Source organism: Notolepis coatsorum (assembly GCF_963971535.1).
Source record: "Notolepis coatsorum genome assembly, chromosome: 15".
Lineage (NCBI taxonomy): Eukaryota > Metazoa > Chordata > Actinopteri > Aulopiformes > Paralepididae > Notolepis > Notolepis coatsorum.
Window position 1 is genome coordinate 2,633,124 of NC_140179.1, and position 12,994 is coordinate 2,646,117.

Consider the following 12,994-nt stretch of genomic DNA (forward strand, 5'->3'; position numbering starts at 1 on the left):
ACACACACACACACACACACACACACACACACACACACACACACAGACACACACACGCACACACACACAGACACACACACACACACACAGACACACACAGACACACACACACACACACACACACACACACACACACACACACACACACACACACACACACACACACACACACACACACACACACACAGACTGCCCAATACAATCACAGTGTTCTACTGTTGGCTGAGCAGCTCCACTGGATCAGTTTGGGGTTCAGTGCCTTTGCCTTGGCACCAGGGTTATATAGTAGTACGTCTCTCCTATTGAGATACAGGGAGACAATCATGCCATTTAATGAGCATTTCTCCTGGTCTGGAAAGAACACAACACTTGGCTCAAGTCATGTCGTTCTGTTGTTGTTTAAAAAAGAATAAAAAAAAAATAAATAAAAAGTTTGCTTGGGAGACTTAATTATTTTGTACTTTTACTTGAATGTGATGATAATTCTTCTTCACCAGTATATTAATGACATCTGTTACCTTGGTGGTCTGTCTGCAATTCTCAGTCACGTCGTTTGATGCGATGACCTTTGTCTATACCTCCACGGTGAGGCTCTTACTGGTAGCAACCAGTAGTGCACGTTTTCCAGCATCATATCAAGTATCGTGTTGAATATTTCACCTATATATATATCAGTCAGCGTATTAAGCACTCTGTCTCTCTTTTCCACCCCACCCCCTATCTCTCTCTCTCTCTCTCTCTCTCTCTCTCTCTCTCTCTCTCTCTCTCTCTCTCTCTCTCTCTCTCTCTCTCGTCCTCCAGATTCCTTCTTCAGTGTCTCGAGGACTTGGACTCCAGCCTCCGCAAGCTCCACTCCCGTCTGTTTGTGATCAGAGGACAGCCCACGGATGTCTTTCCTCGGCTTTTCAAGGTAACGTGTGATTGATTTTGATTGGCTATATAGTCGCTGACTAGGGGTGGGGCGATACATCGATCCAGATCGATATATCGATCTATTATCAATTATCAAATAGGATCGATGCAACGTAAAAAGATCGATTCATATTGCGATACTCTTATTTTGAAAATCCCCTCGTGAGCATATCCGCCCGGCTGCAACAACAACAATATCTGTGTGTGTGTAGACGTTAGACAGCATTGCTTCAGAGTCCGCCTATTTTGCCCAAAATAAGTGCCTTTTTTTTTTTTTTTTTTTTTTTTTTATATCTTTCTTCCCCTCCTTTTCCCCCGATTTTTCTCCCATCCCACCCTTCCTGGTTGTTCCGTACTTTCCCCTACTGTTGGTCCGGGAGACCGGAGACTGTCACATGCTTTCCTCCGACGCATGTGCAGCCTGGGGCAGGCCAACCTGGCCGCGCAGGTTCTCACCGGGGAGAGTGTGGCGTGTGGGAGGCCACACTATCTCTCCTTAGTTCCAACCCTTGCTGAGCAGGCGCCCCGACCGAACTGTAGGGGTCGCTGTCCACAACGCCCAGGACCCACCCTTCAGCTTTCCCACCCCCTGATACAGCCAATTGTATCAGTGTGAGAGGCCAGCCAAGCTGATAGCAACGCCGGGAGCTGGATTCGAACAGGCGAATCCAGTGTCTCCCGGTGTTGGTGACGAACGTAATCTCCGTGCGCCACCTGCCCCCCCCTGTTGTTTTTTTCAATGCATCCAACATGCTTTCCAGCCTCGCCATTCCTTTATGCCCACGTTGCGTTAAATACCGAAATTAATGTTGCGTTAGCGTAAGCTAACTAAGCTAAGCTGATCAGAGCCATATAGAGAGAACAGCAGAGGTCCACTAGGGACTGGGAAGGATGGGGGGGTTACTGCATTCTCGAGATAGCCCCACTAACAGGATCTGGCCGGTACTGCACCTTCTGACTCCCAATATGCCCTTTCCAGCCAAAATACAGCGCTGTGATAGGATATTAATATAAAAAAAAAAAAAAAAAACGAACCAAAAACAGTGAACAGGAGGTCTATTTGTATTAAAAACAATAGATTGTTATATTTCGTATTGCATCGCGTCCCGCTCTGAGCCTTACGAGATACTCCTATCTCCTGTGATACCTAATGTATCTCCCACGAACAAAAACACATGCACCCCACCTGTATGGGGCCCCGCCCCTTATGGTGGCACCGCCCATATAACCATGACCCTGGTCATGAAACACCCTTCCTCTATTTTCGTCCCAGCGTATTGGATGCGTGCACCATACGAGCTAGCGGAATGAAAAGATTAAGGAAGATTAATAATGTTGGAAGCTTACCGGAGGTTGCTGGCCCCTGGCATCTTCAACGCATGTTTTCGGCGACTCGACGGGCCTGTGATGTTCCTCGTTTGATGACTGCACATCGAGGTTCAGCTGTACAAGGCTGGCTGTCGGGCCAGCTTGTACTCAGGTAGGCCCTGTGTCTTCAGGCATGGGTATTAGTGTTAGTAATGCTGGTTTGTGTTGTTAACACAACCTTGTTGTGTGTTGGCGCCAGGGGCAAGATGGTTTGGTGAACGTTCTCTGCAGGGAACGGTTTCCAAGCTGTCTTGGGCGTGCTGCTAAAACATCTAAAGCTATGCTAACATGCTATCGCTACTGCCGCATGCTATCACTACTGCTAATTGCTATGCTGTTTTAATGTCTCCGCCGTGAGATGTTGTCACTCTCCCGCCTCTTGCCCGGTTCATCAATGAAGGTCAGTCGGTAGCTGTTGTGGGGTTTTGAGTTCTATTTACCTTTTTCGGGTAAATGGGTTGACAACGGGGTAGGTCGTGGCTAGGTTCTAGCCAGGTATTACCTTGTGTTCCGGCGGGGTTTGTTGAACGGTGTTCCCATCTGGGTTGGCGTCGGGTAGTGGGGCTATGGGTCCAGCCGACATGGTAAACATGTTGCGTGTCTGTGCACAGGCAATTGTTGTCTTGGGTTCCACATTGCCTGGCGTTAGGCTGCAGTAGTATAAGGGCAGGGCCGCTTGGGAGAAATGTGAGGCCCTGTGCGTTTTTAGACGCGAGGGCCCCCATCTCCTGGGGCGGCCCTGTGTAGGGGGCTATTGTTTCATTTTGTCACTCTGCTATGAGAAGGTCTGTCTTGCTACAGCTTTCTCTCCTCTCAAACCATTCATACTGACGGTCAATCGGTATACTGGGGGAGTAGTGCGGGGGGGGGGCTTTGTTTACCTTTTTTGGTAAATGGGCTAAACTAGGGCTGGTGTTCTGTTGTGAATATTTTGAATGAAGACGGGTCTGGTCCGTCTCCCCTTAAACTTTGTGTGTATGGGTTTGCTCATTCTACAGTTTTTGTGGTTTAGCTCTTTTATTCATTTAACCTTTTCATGGTCCACACCACAGTGGAGGGTGCTGTTTGCAATCACCACTGGTGCTCCATGTTAACGTCAGTCCTTTGTTTTTGATATATTGAAACAATGCCCCGCCCGGCCGACACCATGGGTCGGCCTGGCGAGTGGCTGGTGGGCTGTTAAGGCTTGTACCGCCACGGTATGGAATTGGCAACGATTAGAACTGTGTTCGAATTGGTGTTTTTTCTATTAAAGAAATGGTGTCTGGTGGAGGGGCCTTGAGGGCCGGCCGACGTCGACACATCGCGCAAGGTTGTTGACGTTATTAGCTTTGACCCAGCCGCAAGCTATAACCGCTCAGGGTTCCCCTCTCCGCAGGGGATTTTGGTCTTCTGCTGGAGCGCGGGCGGTATTGTCCTAGGCCCTACACCGCCTCACACCGCGCAGCCAGAAGAAGAGAGAGCACGGCCTCGTCAGCGGCGATGACGGGGCCCTCGACAGGCGGCCATGTTTCCCCCGCCAGTGGTGCCCTGGTTGGAGAATCGACAGGGTATCGCGAGGCCGACAGTCTTGGCGGCCGAGGGATCGGCCATTTTGGTGATTTCGGTGTTGGTAAACCACTCCGTCGTCATTTTGCCGCGAGCAGCCCGCTCCCCGCTCAGTCCGCTTTCTGTTACCCTCAGAAGCGGGGCTCTGGGTGTGTTCCTTTGGCTGCGGGCCGCGAACCTTTTTGAAGCGTATGCGGCCCCATTCTTCGCTTCTCATGGAGACAGGGGCTGACACCCAGTTGATGGCTGAGCCTGGGTCTGTCCGTGAGAATGTTGTGCTGTCAAGCGGCTCCCACACCTTGAACTGTGTTGGTTGAGCCTGGTGTTACGTCTGTCAACTTAAGTGTTGTCAGCAGGGGGGCTCGAAACCTTTTGAGGCACACAGTGCGGGCTTCCCCGGCCTCGCCTTCGCCAGGCCAGGTATCATGTTGGTGCTCCCACTCCTGGAATATTGGCAAGTGGTTGCAGCTCACATGGTTTGGGGTGGTAGTGATATCACTGCAGGGCTATGGTGTGTAGGAACCCATGGGGGCCTTACACCTTGCATGTCCGGCTGCAGAACAACTCCTTCAGCATGTTCTGGAGGGGTGTTCAGTGGGGGGGCCTTTTTGATCGGAAGCCCCCCGTATCAGACAGGCCCTTTTTCTGTCGGGGTTCCCCCTTGGGTGCGATTGCCTCGTGGGTGGTGTCAGGGTCAGGTGTTCCGACACGGAACGCGCTCCTCGCACGATTCCAGGGTTGTCTTCGCACAGCGGGGGGGACCGGGCCAACTATCTACAGTTCCTGGCGGACCTGCGCCACGTGACGGCGGGTGCGTTGGGAGTGTCGTCACATATGACTACGGCAGTACCATATGTCGAGGTAGATGGAGAGAATGGTGAGGCGGGGACTTGTGTTTACACAACCCCACCCGTTTTCAGGTTTGGTACAGACCCTGTTGTCGGGGTCTCCAGCAGGGACAGCTCTGGTCGACGAGATCCAATCTCTGTGGACGAAGCAAGCCATCGTCGTGGCGTTCTCCTCCCGGTGTTCTCTGCCCGAGAAGTCGGGAGGGAGGGGTGTAAGACCCAGGCTGGACCTGTCCCATGGGAAGGTTCAGCATTTTTTGGATCGTCTCCTACCTGTTGAACACTGTCAGGTGGGGGTCTGGTTCTCCTCCATAGACCTGTAGGATGCGTATGCGCATCCCCGATCTTCCATCCTAGGGCTTACCTACGCTTCCTTTGCAGGGTTAGCGTATGAGTACCAGAGGCTGCCGTTCGGTTTTCTCTGGCTCCCCGCATCTTCACCAAGTGCGTGGAGGCCGCACTGGGGCCTCTGCGTCATCCGGGGTTACGGAGTGTTCTGCCCTGATGACGTTCTGGTCCTTCGCGGTCAAGGTGGATCGTCAGGTCTCGTACCAGGCAGGTCTCTACCAGCCTGGGGTTGCTGTAGACTGGATGTAGAGTATTCCTCTTCCCAGTCAACGGTTGGAGGGCTATGGGCATCCATCTCAGAGCATGTTGTCAACACGCTCGGGAGGTTCCGTCCTAGGACGGTTACGGCGCTGTCTCACGTCGCGTTTTCACCGACGCCTCCCTCGCTGGTCATGCGTCGGGCCAACGCAGTAGGGGGCAGCTGGCAAACCATGCTGCCCGGTCTGCGCTACGTTCAATGTGTTGGTGTTGAAAGCGGTCCTTCTGGTCCACAAATGGTGTTGATCAGGACGGACGATACGACGTCAGTGTCGTGTATCGACAGACAGGGAGGAGTACGCTCCCCCTGTCTGCACCAGGCGGCGGGCAGCTGGCTATGGGCGTCCTCCATCTGCGCGGCCTAAGGGCTCCCCACATCCCCGGCAGGGAGAATGTGGGTGCAGGTGTACTGTCGCGGGGCGGCCCTCATCCTGACGGGTGAGGATTGCGTCTGGACATGGCCAGGCAGGTCTGGGACCGATGCCGTGCCGCCAGGGATTCTTCCCCATACATCTGTTAGGTCAGTTGTTGGGACGGGTACGTTGAGGGGCGCAGGTTCTTGATCCTGATGGTGTTACCATCTGGAATGCGCATGCTCCCTCCACTGTCGCGCTTACGCGGGCAGATGACGTATGTTCCAAGTGTGGTGTAAGGCGGGGGGCCAGGACTCAGTCTCCTGCCCCCTGGTTGCTGTCCTTAGTTACCTCCAGTCTCTCCTTGATAGACTGTCGGCTTCGACGGTGAGGGTATATGCAGCAGCTATATCCTCCTATCATGAGGGGTTTGAGGGGATGTCTTGTTCAGCCACCCTCTTGTGAAGCGTTTCCTGCTTGGCGCTCGACGCGTTAAGCCGGTGCAACGCTCCTTGGCTCCGACTTGGGATCTTCAATTGGTCCTCGGTCGGTTGTCCTTGGCCCCGTTTGAGCCGCTCGAGCGGGCGCCGTTGGGACAGCTGTCCTTCAGGACCGCGTTCCTTCTGGCTGTCACTTCCGCTAAACGCGTAGGTGAGCTCTGTGCTCTCTCTGTACATCCAGAGTGCCTGTCTTTTCGGACCGATTGCGGTGTCACTCTGCGACCTAATCCTGCTTTCGTGCCTAAGAATATCCGGAGTTCCTTCCGCTCCCGGGATATTGTGGTTCAGGCGTTTCGTCCTCCTCCTCCTCACACTGGTGAGTTAGATGCGGGCCTTCACCTGTCATGTCCAGTCCGTGCTTGGGGATTTACCTCAGCCGTACTCAGGATTTCAGGGTTACCGACCAGCTTTTTGTCTGTTACGGTGGGGCTCGTGCTGGTAAGGCACTGTCGGAGCTGCGCCTGTCCCATTGGTTGTGCGAGGGTGTTACCCTCTGCTACACGCTGGCTGGGCAGGATCCCCCTGGGGGCGTCAGGGCGCACTCCACTCGTGGGGTGGCTGCCTCTGCCGCTCTCCTGGGTGGGGCCTCGGTGGAGGCCATCTGTGCTGCAGCTTCATGGTCCTCCCCGGGCTCCTTTGTAAGGTTTTTCCTCATGGACATGACCGGGGGTTCTGTCTCCCAGGCGGTTCTGGGGTCTGTGGCCTTTCCTGCTTCCCGTCCTTTGGTCGGGTAGCAGGAGTGTATGGGTATGGGCCGCAGTGTGTTGAGTCACACGTGGTTCCGCCTGTACGGTGTGTTCAAGGGGTTCTGGCTCCCTCTTGTTCGCATTCAGGTGGAGTTGACTGCGCCCCCCCCTTCGTTAGGAAGGATGGGGTGACAGGGCTCCCCGCACCCCTTGATGTGGGCTTACGGGTCCTCAGGGGGTACATCTGTCGGGTCTCGCGCCCGCTCTTCCCCATTATCTCGTAAGGCTCAGAGCGGGACGCGATGCAATACGAAATATAACGATAGGTTATGTAGATAACCTAGTTATATTAGTATTGGCTAAGCGTCCCGCTCTGCGCGCCCTGAGTTCCCTCTTGAGGGATCTTTTCCTGGGACGGGTTTTGGCGAGGAAGGGTGTTTCATGACCAGGGTCATGGTTATATGGGCGGTGCCACCATAAGGGGCGGGGCCCCATACAGGTGGGGTGCATGTGTTTTTGTTCGTGGGAGATACATTAGGTATCACAGGAGATAGGAGTATCTCGTAAGGCTCAGAGCGGGACGCTTAGCCAATACTAATATAACTAGGTTATCTACATCAGTGGTTCCCAAAGTCGGGGTCGCGACCCAAAGGTGGGCCGCGAGCAGCCACGAGTGGGCCGCGAGATGATTTAAAAAAAATAAAAAAAAATATTTTTTTTTATTTTTTATTTTTTTATTTTTTATTTTTTTATTTTAATTTTTTTTGTCAGGCCACTGAACTTAGAAGCAGGCCAGGACAGTGTTTCTAGTTGTATTCTAAAATTCTATTCTATTGTATTCTAAAATGTGACTATATGGTTTTATATTAACTTAATAAATAAACAAAAAAAAAAAAAAAAGCCAGACGATGTGCATTGGGCCGCGGCTCTCTGACGCCTTATTTTCTGGGCCCCGGCCTGAAAAGTTTGGGAACCCCTGATCTACATAACCTATCGTTTTTCATTTAAATGTCTGGAAGAGATAAAAAAAAAATGTCATGATATTTCCATTGCCTTTATTTGTGTTGATTTAAATGTTACTGATTGTGTATAATATCGTCTCATATCGATCGCAGGCACGTGAATCGAATCGTATCGTATCGTGGCAGACTTTGTGATATCGGAAAATATCGTATCGTTGTCCAAAGAATCGATATCGTATCGTATCGTGATGAAACTGGTGATTCCCACCCCTATCGCTGACTATGTAACACTTTCTACGGGAGTACATGTATGTGTATATATCGCTGCCGTCAAATTTAAGCCTTTTTTAAGAAGAAATGCGGAAAGAAATGCAGAAAAAACACCCTTATTTTTAGTTTTTTAACAGGTGCACTGGGTCCTGCGTGGGCTTGGTGGGCTCTAGTGTCACGGCTCAGAGGCACGAGCCCCTGTCATCCGTGTTGGCGTGCGATGGAGCCACGGCGATGTGAGATTGACACCTTTAAAGTCAGATTAGAAAGAAATTACAAGGCTTTGGTCCAACAACAACAACAACAACAACAAAACAATATGTAAATCCCAATTTCAGCCTAGTAACTAACTAACTTAATAACCGCTTGTATCACCGTTCTGTCTCCAGGAGTGGAACATCAGTCGCCTGTCCTACGAGTACGACTCTGAGCCCTTCGGGAAAGAGCGAGACGCGGCCATCAAGAAGCTGGCCCGCGAGGCCGGCGTGGAGGTGACGGCCCACATCTCCCACACGCTCTACGACCTGGACAAGTGAGTCACCTCCCCTCCTGTAGAGAGAGAACTCCTCCTTTAAAGACATTCCTTTAAAGAATAACTTTTTCACTCTCAAAGGGGAAGGAAGAGAGGGGGGGAAAAAAAGTACACTTCCCCCTACTTCCCTTTCTCCCTGTAGCCCCCCCTGGAGGAGGAACGAGGAACTTCTCCTTGGCAGCTCCCTCCTCCACGCTGGCCCGGGGCCCCCTGGCATGGCCCTGTGGCATCAGGGGCCCGGTCCTGATTAGCCTCCCACTCACCTCCACCCCCCCCCCCCCGTCTCCTCCACTCTCATCCACTTCTGTTTCTCTCTCTCTCTCCTCTTTCTCTCTCTCTTTCTTTCTGTGGTCCTTCTCCCGACGTCGGCATGAAACTATTGTGATATTATTTCCTTTTGTTTCTGTGTGATAAGATAAGATATTCCTTTATTGATCCCCTTGGGGGTAAATTCAGGCATCAGGGGGAGCGGGGAGGGGAGGCACAGGTATAGGCAGGGTGATAGTAGAAACACATAAATATAGGCAATAAAAAAAGGACAGTGTAAACAATAGAATTAACTCTGAATATAAAAATATGAGATAAATAAACAGTGTAAACAAAGGTGAGTGTCTATTGGTTACATTGCAATAAATAAATATAGGTAATACAAAAAAAAGATCTGAATATATACTATGAGTAAAAGTAAACAGTATACACAAGGTGTGGGTGGCATGATATACGTTATACACTGTAGTCTGTGCAGGTTTTGGTGGGTAAAAGTCATTAATTCATTCATAAGAGTCACACACACTTAGTGGTTAGACATGCCTAATAGTAGGGCTTTCTTAATTAAATAATTCGAAGCTTCGAAGCTTTGTTCGATGGGCATGGGATTCGAATATGAAAATAAAATTCGATTATTAAAAAAATATATATATATGATTTTTCATTTATTTTTGGTGCAAAATCAACTCTGCCTCTCTTTGTTAACTACAACAAGCGATGCTGTTTGTTATTTAAGACGAGGTCGGACTCGGCACTGACAGATTTGTGTTCATTGTGCTGCTTTTATAAAGCCTCAAATGACGGCTTACAATATTTCATGAAAGCAAAGTGTTTTGTTTGTCTAAGATTTAAAAAGGTTTACACTTTACAGCACTGACAAAGTGCTGTACAAGTCCCACAACATTAAAAAAAAAATAAAAATATTGTACTTTTTATTAAAAAAAATTTATCTCGAAGCTTCGAATTAAAATCGAATCTCGGCCCCGAAGCTTAGTGGCCTCACAGTGGTGTTCTTCCTCGCCGCAGGATCATAGAGCTGAACGGGGGTCAGTCTCCGCTCACCTACAAGCGCTTCCAGACCCTGATCAGCCGCTCGGAGGCCGTGGAGGGTCCGGCGGAGGGCATCACGGCTGAGGTCATGGAGAAGTGTGCCACGCCGATCTCCGACGACCACGACGAAAAGTTTGGCGTTCCGTCCCTGGAGGAGCTAGGTGAGCGGGACCTCAGAGTGTGACATTTTATTTTTGTTTTTATTAGTAATTATTTTTATTTATCGATTTTTAGATAAACCACCAAAAAAAAACCATTCTGATTTATTTTGCACATAATCCAAAAACTATAAACAGTTTTGCACACCTTCGTTTAGTTTGAGAGTTATTTGCGAGTACATTAGTTTGAATGTGGCCACCTGTGATGTCATCGGGGGCATAACATCCTTGTGTCGTGTTAATTACAGCTCCATGACATGTCGGGTTGGGTATCGTTTGGATTTGAACGATTCCGGTTCCGATTCCGATCCTCCATTTCGATTCCTGTTCTAAACGATTCTCCATTTCGATTCTTTGAGGTGCAGTAGGTCAAAACAGGTCACAGCTTATTTCGCAGGAGATTTTTTTTTTTTTTTTTTCATACTATTCACATTGTCAGTTGACAATTGTCAGTTTAATTTGGTTGCTGTACTGTAACTAGGGTATTAGTTAACAAAAACAAAAATATATATATTTTTTTTAAATATTTTTTTATCGAAATGCAAAACATGTTACTTCCAGTTTTCCGGAACCGGAAGTTAGGAACCGGTTCCTATTAGAACCGGTTCTCGGTGCCCAACCCTAATGACACGATAAGGTAGCAGTTCCTATATAAGACATGGTATTGCTATTTTATCATTTCATAATAATTAACACAACACAAGGATTCAGTGTCCCCGATCACCGGTGGCCAGGGGTGGTTATTGGATGCGTGTGAGTGTGAGATTTATGTACAAAATAATTCAGCATTGTCTTTTTGGTGAAGTGCCCCTTTAATACTTCTCCAGTATAGAAGCACAGGATGAGTTTTTATTACGTCATTGACCTTTTGACCTCTGGATGTGACCCCTGCAGGCTTTGACACGGAGGGTCTGTCCGCGGCAGTGTGGCCTGGCGGGGAGACGGAAGCACTCACACGACTAGAGAGGCATCTGGAGAGAAAGGTCAGTCCCACTCACACACACACACACACACACACACACACACACACACACACACACACACACACACGCACACACACACACATACACACACACACACACACACACACACACACACACACACACACACACACACACACACACACCCTCTTGCATATCAATAAACCCCTCTTCAAATATATATATATATATATATTTTTTTTTTTATAATTTTTTAAACACACATATAAACAAACATGACAACACACGATAAGATACACAAGCATTAATATACAGTGTATATCCAACGAAATTACCATTTATACCAATGTCTTATACAGGATATACCCCTAATACCTGTCATCTATAAACCTACACACATATGCTCCAGCTCGAACCCCCCCCTCCCGGACCCCTCCTTGGATAGTACCTCCATTATCCCCCGCTCCTAACCAGACACTACCATTATAAGCTAGCTTTTATTCTCTCCACCACTTCTAACCACATTGACATTTTGGATTCATTGAGACCCAGAATTCTTGCTGTAGATATTTCTTGATAAATCACATCGAGATATGTAAGAAACCAAACTTTACGGCACATTTTTTCCGGTTGAAACCAGCGTGATGCGATCAGCTTTTTAGCTACTGTGATACCCTCTTCAAATATTTATACACTGTGTCTATAGATTGCATTGCGAGGCCAGACAGCTAATTTAGAGTCCTAGAGACTTATTCCCTTTAAGTATTTGTTGCGTCTGGGTTCCAGCGGTAACATGTGGACCGGCTGTGAACGGTGACCCACGTTTTTAGAGACGTTGCCTAAAAAAAACTATTAATGCTTACTTTTCTGGTACTTTGTTTTTGTATGTACACAGCAAAATAAATATATACATCTATTGGTTTTAGAGTGGTTGTCCTTGGTGATTTCGAAACTATATTTAATCGTGTAAACTTGCCCTCCTTTTTAATCATGTACACACGTAGCTCTATTGAGCTTTGTATGTATGTATGTACGATATTTATATACAAAGCTCTATAACGAACCGCCACGGATTCTGAGGGCTAAGTCAATAACTCATCCTAACTAATTATTGCAAGTTTGTGTTTTTCGATGGGATCAGCAGAAAGCTCAAAGAGTCTCGGCAAAGGAAAACACAAGCCGCTGCTGAAATGCAGTATAGAATTACGCTTTTCTCTCAGATAAAAGGGGATTTCAGAGCCTCAAAGCCAGTAGCAAATATAGTTTTACGTCATAGAGCCTTTGTTGCTGTTCTGCCCGCCTCTTGAATAGTAGTCTTTCTACAACTTGTTACTGGTGATTGTAGTAGAAATTGTGCCTTGAATCACACAGTACGGTTGTACTCTATTCGCCTCCACTCTCCTCTTTACGCCCAAGCTCCACTTGTGGCCCTCCGTCAATCTAGGTCATCCTCAGCCTAACTGAGTCATTTATGAGAAAAAAATATATGCTGGTGATGACTGTATTGGTGATGTAACCTCAGTGGTGTAAGGCTTAGTAGGACATGCCCACTGCGGTCTGCTGTAACAGGGCTAGATCCACAAAGAATGGATTACACGGAGCAAGTTGCACCCTTACTTACAATTCATTATGAATTGAAAATGGGGGACCCTGATGTAAACAAGACGAACGTCTTTCTCTGCCGTACTGTATTGTACCCATTCTACAATCTGTTAATACAATTTTAATTCAATCAATCACCGTGCAGATTGATTGATTGAATGAACGTTTTATTAACAGATTGCAGAATGGGTACAATACAGTACGGCTCAATACATACAATTGTTAAGGGGATGCAGACCAGAGAAAGACGTTCGTCTTGTTTACATCAGGGTCCCCCATTTTCAATTCATAATGAATTGTAAGTAAGGGTGCAACTTGCTCCGTGCAATCCATTATTTGTGGATCTAGCCCTGAGTGTTAAAGATCCTCCATTTTGAACTAGAGCTGCTCT

The 12,994-nt window shown here is 48.3% G+C and overlaps 1 protein-coding gene across 2 annotated transcripts in view; it reads left to right on the forward strand.

Moving 5' to 3' along the window:
• LOC311241861 (cryptochrome-1-like) overlaps positions 1–12,994 on the forward strand; it is a 39,580-nt gene that overhangs the window by 10,540 nt on the left and 16,046 nt on the right. For both annotated transcript variants that reach the window (XR_014620583.1, XM_084330794.1), the window contains exons 2-5: positions 802–910; positions 8,443–8,585; positions 9,879–10,063; positions 10,955–11,043. Coding sequence is in view for 1 of the 2 variants with exons in the window: in XM_084330794.1 (XP_084186920.1) it covers positions 802–910; positions 8,443–8,585; positions 9,879–10,063; positions 10,955–11,043 (526 nt within the window). In the remaining variant the exon portion in view is untranslated. The remainder of the gene's footprint in view (positions 1–801; positions 911–8,442; positions 8,586–9,878; positions 10,064–10,954; positions 11,044–12,994) is intronic.